Source organism: Lampris incognitus, chromosome 14, assembly GCF_029633865.1.
Source record: "Lampris incognitus isolate fLamInc1 chromosome 14, fLamInc1.hap2, whole genome shotgun sequence".
Lineage (NCBI taxonomy): Eukaryota > Metazoa > Chordata > Actinopteri > Lampriformes > Lampridae > Lampris > Lampris incognitus.
In genome coordinates, this window is record NC_079224.1 from 44,478,622 (window position 1) to 44,493,336 (window position 14,715).

Below are 14,715 nucleotides of genomic sequence, written 5' to 3' on the forward strand. Positions count from 1 at the left end.
AAGTTAAAATAATCACCAGTCTGAATTGATGAATTGAACTGTGTGTCAACAGTCCTCTCCATTCTAGATTCCAAACATTCTCTTCTTTATTCCGGTAAGGATTTTTTCGGGCGGGGGGGGTAAATATCTCAAATCAACAGTCTAAGTGTTGGTTATCTAGATTCCAAGGTCTACCTTCAAACGAGAATCCTTTCATCAATCTTTAAGATAGCTTGCTGAAAGATAAACCAGCAACCAAAGACAGAACCGTCACCTCCATGGACGAAATAAAAGAGCTGAACCAAGAGGAGGTGACCTGACTCCATGGATGTGGGTTAACTATCTCCTATCCATTTTAAAGCAGGGTACATATATGCGGAGAGCTGGCCTGCTTTGTGGTGGTTGTGATTTGTCATTAGGGAGGAACCTCACATTGCAGATGTTTAATTAAATTAGGCTCACGGCAAGTCCAGGAGGGTTCTGACTTTGATGAGCCAACACACGTCTACAGCACGACCCCTCTTGGTTTTGATCAAACACAGAAGTGTCGAAATGTCTGCTGACTCAGGCAAGTAGACACATCTGTGATGCTTGGAAAGGTCTGCATGCAGTTTAAAGTATGAGCTTCATGCTTACTGATAACACTTTTTAAAGTCTGGAGTGGGGGCTGAATGACTGATGAATGACTTATGAGTAGGCTATACACTGATGAGCACATTACGACCACTCATAGGTGAACATGGTACGTTAAACAACGATCATCTCCAAACAAGGGCACATGTCAAGGTGTGGGTAGATTGGATGGTTAGTGAACAGTTCTTGTAGTCAACGTGTTTGATTCAGGAGAAATGGGCAGGAGTAAAGACCTCAGTGACTTTGACAAGGGCCAAATTCTTATGGCCAGACGACTGGGTCAGAGCATCTCTGAAAGGACAAGGCTTGTGGGGTGCTCCCGGTCAGCAGCGGTGAGTACCTACCGACAGTGGTCCAAGGAAGGACAAACCACAAACCGATGACAGGGTGTTGGGCACCCAAGGCTCCTCGATGCACGAGGGCAACGAAAGGCTATCTTGTCTGGTCCGAACCGACAGAAGGTCTACTGTGGCACAAGTCACAGAAAATTTTAATGATGGTTATGAGAGGAATGTGTCATGTCTATGTTATATGGTTTGGAGGCAGTGGCACTGACGAAAAGACAGGAGGCGGAGCTGGAGGTGGCAGAGTTGAAGATGCTAAGATGTTCATTGGAAGTGACGAAGGACAGGATTAGGAACGAGTATATTAGAGGGACAGCTCAGGTTGGATGGTTTGAAGACAAAGCAAGAGAGGTAAGATTGAGATGGCTTGGACAGGTGTGGAGGAGAGATTCTGGGGGTATTGGTTAAAGGATTCTGAATATGGAGCTGCCAGGAGAAAGGAAAAGAGGAAGGCCAAAGAGGAGGTTTATGGATGTGGTGAGGGAGGACATGCAGGTGGCTGGTGCGACAGAGGAAGATGCAGAGGACAGGAAGAGATGGAGACGGATGATCCGCTGTGGCGCCACCTAACGGGAGCAGCTGAAAGTAGTAGTAGAATAGAGGAATGTGTCACAACACACAGTGCATCGCACCCTGCTGCATATGGGGCTGCATAGCTTTAGACCAGTCAGTGCTCATGATGACCCATGTCCACCGTCAATGGGCACGCAATCACCAGAACTGGACCTTAGAGCAGTGGAAAGTCGCCTAGTCCAAATGAGTCCCATTTTCACATGGATGGCCATGTACGTGTGCGCTGTTAACCTGGGGAAGTGATGGCACCAGGATGCACTGTGGGAAGATGACAAGCCGGTGGAGGGAGTTAGATGCTCTGGGCAATGTTCTGCTAGGAAACCCTGGGTACGGCCATTTATGTGAATGTCAGTTTGACATGTGCCACCTACCTAAACATCATTGCAGACCAGGTACACCCCCTTCATGGCGATGGTATCCCTGATGGCAGCGGCATCTTTCAGTAGGACACATTGCACACATTGTTTGGGAATGGCTTGAGGAACATGATTAAGTGTTCAAGGTGTTGCCATGGCCTCCAAATTCCCCAGATCTCAATCCGATTGAGCATCTGTGGGATGTGCTGGACTGACAAGTCCGATCTACGGCAGCTCCATCTCGCAACTTACCGGACTTGAAGGATTTGCTGCTGATGCTTTGGTGCCAGATAGCACAGGACACCTTCAGGGTTCTTGTTGAGTCCGTGCCTCGGTGGGTCGGTGCTGTTTTGGCAGCACATGGAGGACCAGCAGCATATTAGTCAGATGGTCATAATATTTTGGCCTGTCAGTGTATGTCTACGTCTCTTTAATTCACGTTTATAACCCCTCACGGACACTTAAGGCATCGGTATATGTAAGTGTTGCATAAATTCAGGTCAGCTGGTTCATGAGTAAGAAGACACATTTGCAGGCCTGAAATGCTTTCGCCTGCTTTCTGGTCGATCTAGTTGATTCAACTCAGTCCTTCAGTGTGCGATCATCTGCAGTTGGTTTGCAATGCCACATGACTGGTTGTGTGCGTTCTTGGGTAGTGTCTGTATCTCTGCTTGCTATCTGGTGCTTTTGATTGTGCCTCTGTTAGCCATCTCTGTGCTAACATCTCTATGCTAATATTTCTGTGCTAACCATCTCTATGCTAGCATTTCTGTGCTGACAACCATCTCCAGGTGAACCAATGATAAAAAAGCCGCAGCAAGTATTCACACATTCATGCGGCAGCATTTTCGTTGTTTTTCAGCAGCAAGTATGGCACGAGCTGAACTCAGAATGGGATTTACACCTCATGAGTTTACCGTGCATCCTACCCCAAAACATTAAACATGTTTACAATATTCCAGATAATGGACTTTATCCCACTTTAATACCGTCCATTATCCAAAACACTTATCCTGCTCTCAGGGTCGCGGTGATGCTGGAGCCTATCCCAGCAGTCATTGCGCGTCAGGCAGGGGGACACCCTGGACAGGCCGCCAATCCACCACTTTAATACCATAATTGGAAAAAAAGTTGTTTCATTGTGATAACGGAATCATGAATACCCCTGTATAAGTGAATAAACTTTGAAATAAAAATGTGAATATTTCCATAGAATCAGAACCCGACGGTGACAGTAAATGAGATAGTCACGTGTGAGTATCTCATCAGGTGATATTAGCGTTATCAGGGCATGAGCTTACTCAGGATCATATAAATAAGGATATGATGGCCTGGCGGCCTGTCCAGGGTGTCTCCCCGCCTCCTGCTCAATGACTGCTGGGATAGGCTCCAGCATCCCCGCCACCCTGAGAGCAGGATAAGCGGTTTGAAGGATGGGTGGATGGATGGACGTCATCATGTCTCTTTAGGAGAATACTTCAGAAATAAAACCTGCATGGAATTTGGGGGCGGGCCTGCAGGAACGTGTTGAGGTTTCAGCGGAACCATCCCGAAAAACGGAAGGTCCGGATTCGAGCCTGTCTAGCTGCAAGCCGGTGTCCCCCGCCCCCTCCATTGCTAAACGTCTCCACCAGGGAACATCAAGAGTGGTACATTAAAAATGCACTCGTTGCTCGGCGTTCATATCCGGGACGCAAAGCATAAAAAAATAAACGAAAAAAAAAACACAAAACAGTTCCAATAAGATCGTTTTTTATCGATTTTCCAATAAAAAATACATTCATACAGAAACTATTTTACAAAACAATTTCAAATGAAAAAATCTTGTTATGCCTTAAAACAAACAAAAATAGAACCTCATATTTCATTTCCACGTGTATCCAATAAAGATTCTCGAGCTAAAGATAGGGCCTTTTTTTCATGGATCTTGGAAAAGTTGAGAGAGAAAGAGATTGATTGCATGGCAAATAAAAAAACAAAAACAAAAACAAAAAATCTCAATACTTGGTGGGCAGCAGAATGCAATACCGGCCGACATATCAGGTATCCGGGACAGTCCACATCTCAAAATTGTCACCTTGGATATTGTTTCGAAAGACAACAGGCCACAGGCGAGCGCACACCACGACTATTGGTTTCCTTTTCAACGTACGTTTGATCAGACATTTTCCATTCCATTTGAAATAAAACAAAAGACCTTACAGAAGAAGATGGATGAGAATGGAGAGTCTACTTTACAGTTCTTAAGCCGCTAATCTTTATTGTCCTTATAAACACACAACGCGCTCATTTTTTGTTTTTGTTTTGTTTGTTTTTTTGTTTGTTTTTTATTTTTTTGTTGTTTTTTTTTGTTTGTTTTGTTTTTTTGGTCCCATACCCCTTTAAAATATAAGCTTCCTTACAAAATTCTCTTAGATTACAATGTACACGTCTTTGCATGTCGACTATTTCTCAGTGTAAAAAGAAAACACAGGGGCCACCTGAAAACTCTCAAAATGTTTTAACACGTTAATCTGTACAATAATTACGTTAGAACAAGGCTGTCTGTGCGATAGACCGGTGACGCAGAGATTACCGACAGCTGGAGTGACCGCTCATACCAGACGCTCTGTTAAAACACCCGGGTTCGACACCCCTCTGCCTCGCTTGCTGCTAGAAACACAATAGCCACACAAAAATATTGCCCCCCTCGGGGGTGAATAAAGTACTCCGATTCTGACATTTTAGCGAATTCAGGGGCAGCCGGGAACCGCCGCAGCCGGGACGCGAACCCGGATCTCCGGCACCACGGGCGACTACGTTAACCAGTCGACTAAAGGGTCCGACCCCTTAGCCGAGGGCCAGCGAGTCTGCTCAGTCGTGGTCATTGCAATGTGGACAAACGTTTGGCGGGGTTGGCATGCTAACAGACGGTAACGGATTCAACGTGATATCACTCCCTGGTTAATTCTCGTTTCTTTCCCCATTAAAACCTGCAGAAACCGCCACCACAACCCGACCCCACCTCCCACTTGTCCTCTCAGTACAGTGGACTAGCCTGCAGCAGGGTCCAGCAAACTGCCCAACTGGTTAGCCTGGTTTCAACGTGGCTTTCCATTGCAGTGCAGGTCAAAGTGTTGCAGAAACCGGTTTGGACCAGTTCCCGTGCTAAATTCTGAGGTCAGGCCGGGACTACAACTGGTTCAATGTTGTCTCCTCGTGCCCTACGAACCAACGCGAGAGGTCACTAAAACACATCATTTCCAAAAACATACTTCACTGTAAATTGTAAAAGTTTACTTTAAAAAAAATTAGGAAACCGATTACTTGGGTAAAGTAACAGTGGTGGCTGGCAGGTACAGGGCGCTGGGGCGCCGCCCCCTTCAAATATCAAGAGATTAAAATCTACTTAAACATGTTAAATACAATTTAGTTGTATAATGCAAATACTTATGAAATAAAAGTGTTGTTCAGTCTGTGAGCAGCCATTAAATATTGGTTCAAATGGTATTTGGTTGATTTCTGTCTGAATACATATACTTCCTGTCTGAATACATATACTTTTCCTGGGTGAGGGGCGCCGGCCAAACGATACCTCATGTAAGCCCTCAAACTTGTGGCGAGCAGGTGACCTGAGGCTGTTGTCTGATTGGTTTCTTTGGATTTTCCAGGGGGCGCTGTTCTGTGCCGCCCCAGACAAGCCCGCGTTTATTGGCAGCGAATTGGTATTGTTTTAATGTTTTTTGCTCTAATGCGATTGGACAATTCTCGTGGCTGTCAATCATGTTCACACCCACCACGACGCCTCGTCTCGACCGTCAATCATCCACCGTCTACGATCCCTGATAGAATCTCTAGGCCACACTGTCCTTCTTAATAACTCTGCGACTGTGTGGACACTAAAGCAGCTGTCAGGTGTGCTGCGCCAAGGTAAAGGCCCCCCCCCCCCCATTTTTTGCCAGCACCAGCCGCCACTTAAAGTAAATGAACTTAATTGTGTCAAGTTATGTGAAATCATACCTATTTTCCCAAGTGTAATCGGTTTCCTAGTGGTTTTTTTAAGGAAATTTCACTTTTTACAGCGCGTCGTCCCCGTCCCAAACCCGGCCACCGAGGACGCACAAGCCGGCGCACTCCGTCGAGACGTATGAACATGTAAGAAGCAGAGGGTCTATTTGGGGGGAACCCAGCAGACACAAAAGATGGCCCCCCTTTACCAGAGAGAACTGTTTGCAGTAAATCTTAAAATTTGTCGAAAACCTCTGTGGTCGAGCACACCACGTGTCACGAGAACAGATTTCCAAGTTCCTGTACCTCCGACTAAAATTTTTTTTTTTTTTTTCACAGTCCAACTGAAGTGCATCTGTACTACACAGTTATACTACACAGTAGTAACTCATTACAAATAACTCTTAATCCCCCCCCCCCCCCCCAAGTGCTTTGTAATTCTGTCTATGTGACCTGGGTCCTTTTGGGGGGTGGGGGGGGGGTGTACGGTTGGGTTTCGCGTAAAGTCGTGTGATATCGTTGACAAACAGTGCATGGAAATGTAAAAACGGCAGTCATTTATGAAGCTGATATATAGTTGTGTTTGTTTCGTTTTTTAGCTTTTATTGTTAATATTACCGTGGTTATTCAGGGAGCCTGTTGGAAACCGTCGCGAAACAAAAAAACAAAAAGGGGGGGGGGGAAGGTGCGACTGTATGGAGCCTTGATAAAGCTATGGTCGATCACGCACTTCCGCATTCGCAAACCCACGTGTGTGCGTGCGCGTGTGATCTATTTAACAGGACAAGGCCACTCACATAAGGCATCAGTAAAGTCAACAGTGCATTCATAGATATGAAAGGAGGAGTGTGAGAATCGAGAAAAAACAAACCCAAAATGAAATAAAAGACAATCCCGTCGATAAGACGGTTGCAAAGCAATGGTGGTATCCCCCGACACGTCACTAGGACAAACGGAAAAAAAATGAAAATCGAGAACGTCCGCCTTGTGTTTCTTGTACAATACTACGATATCGAGTAATATGTTGGTAGCTGCTCTGAAGTGGGGCTTTTTTTTCCCCGCCGTCCTATAAGCAGACAGGTGAGCAACGCATCCCCGGGTTCCATGCAACTTCTGTTATAATGGCGATAACTGCTTTGTGTACAACCTTACATTTTTTTTTTTTTAAATCCTTTTAAGATACAGAGCTTACACAATGGACAACAAAATGAGCTTTTTTTTTTATAGCGTGTACTTATTGAGACAGGCTACTTAATACATTGCACATTTAATAGCTGCACTAAACATCACAGCACAGCCCCTTACTCCGACGTATAGGGAGCCGTACCACTTCCGCCCCAGGGGCAGAAAGGGGGGGCGCTCTCTCGCAAAACCGATGACCATCCATCTTCGAAGTAAACCCCCTTTCCCCGACCCCTGTTCTCCCCCTCTACAGCCCACAGACTCGACGCGCCACGAAACAGCACAGACAAAACCCTTTCTCGCTTCCATTCATTCCCGGCAAGACAACGGTACCCCCCCCCCCTTACCCCCGCCAACCCCCATTCGTTATGACATCGCCCCCCCCCCCCCCCCAACACTCCGTGCCATTCACTCGCCATTCCACAACGCAAGCTCCATCCGATCCGTAAGCCGGCACACAGGGCATCCAGTCGCAGGCACTCGCAGTCATCATGCGCACAGGCAAGCACACTGTCAATGGAGGAGTGGCACCCCCTGGCAAGAGTCCCATAATCCTCCATTGAAAAAAAAGCGTCAAACACCATACGGGAGAGTGTCTCTGTCTGTCACCTTCAGCCCAGATCTTTTCCAGTTCTTCCACCCCTTCTCCTCCTCCGTAAATGCTGCGCTTTCAAGAGCAATCTCCACAGCTGGGTGTGGGAGGCACTAGGTATGGTGCAAAATAATGGCCTGCTGTTGGTTTTTTTTTTTTACTTTTTATTTTCCTGCACTGACTGGAACACAGCGGTGCCCCTCGTGTCTGGAAAAGGGAAGGACACCCCGGCCTCTCTGTTCCCCGCAGGTCAGGACACAACAACCAGATTTCTCGCTCGGTACTCTGGGACTGGCGGCCATCTTAGATATGCCTCTTCATGTGCAGCGCCAGGTGGTCAGAGCGCGAGAAACACCTTGAGGAGGAGAAGTTGGATTTAATGTCATTTGGACTGCTCGCAAGCTGCTGCAACAATACAATTTCCCATGAAATATCTATCGATCTAGCTAGCTAGCTAGCTAGCTAACAAACGAGAGACTAAAGTTCTACCATCTTCCAAACACAACATCTCTAAGCCTTGCAGTTACTTCCCATTGATTGTTGGGTTGTATATTTGTTTTACATTCGTGCTGTTCATACGCTCATCTTAAAGATTCAGTCCAATTACTTTCATTGAAAGTTGTTTTCTTTTTCCTTTGGACCTCCCCCCCTTTTTTTCTCCCCAACTGTACCCGGCCAATTACACCACTCTTCCGAGCCATCCCGGTCGCTGCTCCACCCCCTCTGCCGATCCGGGGAGGGCTGCAAACTACCACGTGCCTCCTCCAATACATGTGGAGTCGCCAGCCGCTTTTCACCGGGCAGTGAGGAGTTTCACCAGGGGGACGTGGCATGTGGCCCAGTTCCCCCTCTCCCCCGAACAGGCACCCCAACCGACCAGAGGAGGCGCTAGTGCAGCGACCAGGACACACCCACATACGGCTTCCTACCCGCAGACACGGCCAATTGTGTCTGTAGGCACGTCCGACCAAGCCGGAGGTAACATGGGGATTTGAACCAGCAATCCCCATGTTGGTAGGCAACGGAATAGACCGCTACGCTACCCAGACGCCCATTAATTGAAGGTTTAAATGAGCAATATTAATGTTAGGAGTGTCATTTATTCAGCTTCAGACGAATCATTTGATTTGTTATAACTGAACAAACAGAACAAACACAATTCTCAGGAGGTTGACATCTATTGATTCTTTGTTGATGGCTAGCAAGCTCGCTAACTGATGTTGCTAGGCAACCATTCAAAAACAGACAAACTATGAAAATTCATTGACCATCCAATCAAATCAGAGCATCAGATGATGTCGTTTATGACCAGAAGCTGATTGATTTTCCGAATCGGTGTAATTATGTCGATAACAAGGAGGTGAGTTTCTCAAGGGGCTTTAGTCACATTTTCACCACAACAGCAGATTTATCAATTTGTGTAACTTTACATTAACAAACCTTATATTAAAAGAATGCAACAAGACTGGAAAACTGTTTTTATCATGCTCAATAGTGCAGGCAAGGAAATCCGAGAAACTGACTCAACTTTCTTTGATTTTCCTAACCTGCCGGGCCTCTTACCTGTCACAGTGACTGCATTTGAATGGCTTTGCTCCGGTGTGCTTCCTGAAGTGTCTGGTGAGTTCATCACTTCGTGCAAAGCGCCACGCGCAGCCCTCCCACGAGCACCTGTAAGGCTTCTCACCTGCCAAGCATCAGAGATACCACAGTAAATACCAGCCAGGTGAACCGAGTATTTTTTTCTAAAAGATTTTGCAGTGTCTCAGTTTTAGTGGCCAACAATGTGAGTAGGGATGAACTGATATCCCTTTTTCACCACCTAGAATGATTCCAAGTACAAATCTTTAAGCATTGGCAGATACTGATTATCCAATCCATTCATTCTGCTGAACGGCGCAGACTGAGAACGTCACTTTGGGGTCAAAGGGCAAAGAAGTTGAGATAAAATCTTTTTTTTTTGTGGACCCCCCCCCCTTTTCTCCCCAATTGTATCCAGCCAATTACCCCACTCTTCCGAGCCATCCCCGTTGCTGCTCCACCACCTTCCACCGATCCAGAGAGGGCTGCAGACTACCACATGCCTCTTCTGATACATGTGGAGTCGCCAGCCGCTTCTTTTCACCTGACAGTGAGGAGTTTCACCAGGGGGATGTAGCACATGGGAGGATCATGCTATTCACCCCCAGTTCACCCCCCCCCCCGAACAAGCGCCCCAGCCGACCAAAGGAGGTGCTAGTGCAGCGACCAGCACACATACCCACATTTGGCTTCACACCCGCAGACACGGGGACGCCCGACCAAGCTGAATGTAACATGGGGATTCGAACCGGTGAGCCCGGTCTTGGTAGGCAACAGAATAGACCGCTCTGCCACTCGGATGCCAATAAGATCATTTTTACACCATTAATGATATACAGGCTTCCATGTGCCAAATATGCAGTAAATGAAGCCATTTCGCTCAGATAATGGATGGATGGATGGATGGATGGATGTTACTCGCCGCTTTTGGAATCAGATCTCATCTGTGGGTAAATCCTCCGATATCAACAGATTAGATTTGAGTCTGACATCAACCAGTGTCAATTCTGATATCCAATACCATAAAATCAACCGATCACTGAATGCTTCGAGGCCTTGGTAACAAAAAACGACTGTCATCCATTTAAAAAAAAGCCCCGTTTGTTCCCAATTCTGTGCTATCAATCATATTTAACATTCAACGCATAATAAAAATCAAACTTCTGCTTCTCGGTAGTGAACGCTACACTAAGAAGCCAAAGCTAATGCAGAAAGTTACCCAGTTGATTCTGTATATGGTGCGGAAGTTGTGACTGCAGGTGCCGTACGACAGGAAAACCAGTCAGAGTCATTGGGTACACAAGCAAAGCGAGCACGCGTCTGTAGGTCGATGAGAAAAACAACCTCCGACTTGTCGAAAGCTGCGGCGGCATGCAGCTCCAAGGAGCTGACTGAGTAGATATGGTTGCCGGCTTATGTAATCGGTGGGGAGGGGGTGGGAGGGGGGCAGGAGAAAATAGAGACTAGTCCTAACAGTGCTAAAGGCCATTAACCGGGCGGCTAACGTGGTTTGCAAAGAACGTCTGGAATGCCGCTTCCTCTGCTAATGGGCAGCGCAGCTGTAAACAGCTTGGCAGGGGTCAAAGGTGACGAGGGAAAAGGCTCGCATTTGAACCCTCGCAGAGAACACGGCACATTTCGCATTCCCATCATTTGTTTTTCTGTCTGAATGTAAACGAGTGAGTTTTTTTTCTTATTTCCCATGGTGCAATCTGACTTGTTGATTTGTTTTCAAGATCCACATCCTCTGGGCTCCGCTCGCCCGCAAAGGAACACCCCCCCCCTGTCGATCGCCCCACCCCACCCCACCACCCCACCCCTTGCATGAAGTCACACTCTCCTTTGTGAATGAGGTCACCGTCGAGGGCATTCCACCTGACAAACTATTCAAAGTATGCGAGAGTATTTCCCTCAAAAAAAAAAATAATCACAGCCCAACTCCACCCTCACTCACCCACCCTCACTCACTCCCGGAACGTTCTCTCTCGCTCGCTCGCTCTCCTTAACCCCGAGTTGTTTTGATGGATACTTTCTGTCCCTGAGGGGCATTTAAAGAGAAAACTATGTGGTTACAATAACTACAAGAACTCGTCTGGGCGGTATTTTCTCGCCCCCAGGGGACGCTCGCACTCGTGACGCTCAGGTTTACATAAAAACAACACAAAACTGCCCCCATTGACCCGTTACCTGTGTGCGTGCGCTGGTGTGCTTTGAGGTGGGAGCTCTTGGTGTACACCTTCCTGCATCCGTTGAAGTGACACCTGTGCACCCGCTTCCTCCCATCGGGCGAAGCCTCCCCGTTGGTCAGCCCCGACCGCTCCACAGCCCGCCCTATGCCCCCTCCCGCTGTCCGTATTTTGCCGGGCGAGTGCAGCACAGTCTGTATCCCGCTCCACGCTGGCACCAGGCCGGAGCCCTCCTTCCCCGCCTCGGGCGAGGAGGGCGGGGTGCTGATGACGGTGGAGCCCAGGTCCTCCACGCCGTCGCCCAGGATGTCGCTCAGCGGGTTGGTGGGGAAGTCGAGGGTGGGCGAGAGCTCCTCGGAGCTATCCGAGGCCTCGCTGCTGGCGTCCGAGTGGAAGCCACCGGCGTCCAGGAGGTGCTGGGCGTCCGGGCCATCGTCCTCCAACTTCACGCTGGGGATCTTAGGGTCCGACTCGCCCGACTTGTCCCCGCAGGCCAGCACCAGCTTGCTCCACAGGTCTTCCTGGCCCTCAAACTTGAGGTCGGAGGCTGAGACGTAGGGCTCGCTCTGGAGGTACCTCTCCAGCTCCAGGCATGTCTGGTTGGGAGAGAAACATGGATCGATCAATAGAGAGAGAGAGAAGTGAGTTCATAGACAGTCCGAGCTGCAAGTACCTTTACGGCAAGGCTTCTTCTTCCCCTGGAAAATTCCCCCCAACTAAATAATGCGGGGGGGGGGGCGGGAAATATATATATAAGTAAACAAAAGCAGCTGTTTGTTTTCTCCACAGTGTGTAACGTGAGTTTATTCTGAACAGCAGGAGGAAGTGCCGTGACCCCCGTGGCTCCGCGGGCCCTGCAGGAGCCAGCCAACACAAGCCGTCCTATGCGAGAGGGCAGTCAAGTGCAATGTACGGGCGTCCTCCGAGGCCGCATCAGGGAGGATTATGGGCAATGCGCGCGCCCCTTCCCGCGTGCCTGCCCCTATTCAACAGTCGCAGTGCGTGCACAGGGCAGGCGGATGAGAGATCATGAAATTTAAATATGCAACAGAGCCCCCCCCATCCCCCCCCCCCCGGTGAGTTAGGAGAGTGCTTGTAGATCTTTTAAATCCATCAATTATTCAACATAATGTGGATTTAATAATGCATTTGGAGGCTTCGCTAGAAATAACATAGCCCACCAGGGAAGTAAGAGGAGGGAGGTCTGGTTCGCAGGGGTCTATAAAAGCCTGGCATGAATACTGCACGAGCCGTGGCGAGTTGTGGTCTTCTTATATTTTTTTTATTTTTTCATTTTCTCTCTGTAAAGAGGAAGTGAGAGCACTTCCTCCTCCCAGCCACACAGCCGAGCCGGACATCATTGATAATAAACCCAATGAACCGGTCTGGTGCAATTTGCTAATGAGGTGGGCAGGAATTTACAGCCATTTTTTATCAACATAAATCTTGACGTGACGAAGAAGAAGAAGAAGCGTGTGTAAAATGTGCCCCCAGCGGCCTCGCTCACCGTGGAAAGTTGCGTCCACGGTATAAAATGGTCCTTGTACGCATCCCTGGCGAGGTTTAAATGTCTGGGAGGGCGCACGGGGAGCCAAGTTGGCACCGGGCCCGACGAGATACAGCCCCGATGCCAATTCCTTTCATTTCCCAGACCCAACACAGGCCACTTCCCCCTTGTTTTCAGCATAAAACCTCACTGGTCCGCTCTTTCAGGGACCTTCCAAGTGCAGCCAATTCAGTACAAATCTCTCTCTCTCATCCGTGTTGGTGCGTCCGTGTGCGCGGATGTGTGCGCGACGGATAGACAGAGGGAGCCAGCGAGAGAGAGAGAGAGAGAGGGGGGGGGAGCGAGAGAGATGGGGGGGGGGCGGACGAGAGACGCGCAATGACAGCGGCGCAAAGCGCAGCGCTCATTCAATCTGCGCAAATCTACACACGCCACGGCGCGTTTAAAATGGCACTAAACGTCCCTTTTCTCTCACGCCAACGCCAAAGCGCATCATCCGCAACAACGCCGTTCAGGGCACGGCTCACGTGATGTGGCTTCCACGCGCCGTCCAAAGAAGCTCTTGCGATATATACGCGTACGTAATATGGCAACGAAAGAGCAGAAGATGTAAGATAGTTCTCCATCCCCCCCCCCCCAAAAAAAAAGAAGTGGCGACTGAAAACAACTCCGGCGTTTGAGCGACCCCCCCACCACCACCCCCCCAATTTACGAATATTTTTATTTATTTATTTATTTATTTTTTACACATCGGAAGATTCAACCAAATTGTCGAGCTGCATCTTCGCAGCGGGAGGAAACGGGGTGGGTTTACCTGCTGCCAGTACTCCTCCAGGGACGGCAGAGCCGAGAAGTATCCGGTGTCGTGTACGATCTGGAGCTCCTGGAAGATGCTGCACATCGGAATAACATCCATTTCACTCCCGCACGCAGCTCGCCAACTATCGCCGAATTCGGGCAGCGTCGCGCACAAAGTCTGCGGTGTTCGGTTAAGAGAAACTTGGTGCTGGCGGTGGTGTGTTTGTGTGTCTGTTGTCTGCATGTATGACGCGGTCCTTCGGCCGTGCGTGAGTCTGCGGAGCGGACGGACGCGACAGGCTGGTTCCGGGAGCGCACACGGGTTCGCTCGCGTCTGACGGTGAAGACAAGTCAACTCGCCCAAAGTCCGTCAGCGCACTGCAAACTTTCCCCCGATTCAAAATCACAGACCACACTCCGCCCATGTGACCCGGTGACGGAGCGGCGCGTCCGGCCAATAGCGTCGCCGGCACGCAACGCCCGCCCACCAGACCACCTCCGTCCAATGCGGTGACGCCTCGGATTCGTGCGCTCCGACGCGGTTGGTGCGCGCCGCGCAGCGCCCCGGCCTCCCCATTGGGTTAGAGGAGCACTATTTTTAGAGCGCTATATAAAACGAGCGCTCCTCTCCGGGACGAGGAAGTCGTGTTTGTCGGCGGCGGAGCGGACGGCTGCACCTCCAGCGCACCGTTTGGGCACAGCCTGCGCGTGTGCGGCAAGCGCGCCGGCAAATACAGACCCTGCACATTACTCCATAGTCCAGGCAGAGGCGGCACGACGCGTCGTCCGCCGGCGTTAGAAAGCCGCTAAGCACGCAGCCTGTCCAGAGAGTCACACTCACCTCCACTCGCCTCCACATATACTCAAACTGACGGCAGCTTGCGGCAGGAGCCGCCTCACGTCAGAGATCAATTCGTGAAGTCTGGCTTTAGGATTGATTCTACGACCGACTTCCTTCTCTGGTGGCTCGTCGTACAAGCGGCTTCACGGGCAGTGA

At 49.2% G+C, this 14,715-nt stretch overlaps 1 protein-coding gene across 1 annotated transcript; it reads right to left on the reverse strand.

Moving 5' to 3' along the window:
• Positions 1-7,442: 7,442 nt before the first annotated feature.
• On the reverse strand, positions 7,443-14,114 carry LOC130123780 (Krueppel-like factor 6). Its single transcript, XM_056293071.1, has 4 exons — positions 13,735-14,114; positions 11,415-12,009; positions 9,210-9,333; positions 7,443-8,001 (listed from the first exon to the last, which is right to left on the reverse strand). Exons 1-4 carry the CDS (start codon positions 13,960-13,962, stop codon positions 7,950-7,952), a joined length of 999 nt encoding a protein of 332 aa, XP_056149046.1. The 5' UTR covers positions 13,963-14,114; the 3' UTR covers positions 7,443-7,949.
• Between the last annotated feature and the right edge of the window lie 601 nt (positions 14,115-14,715).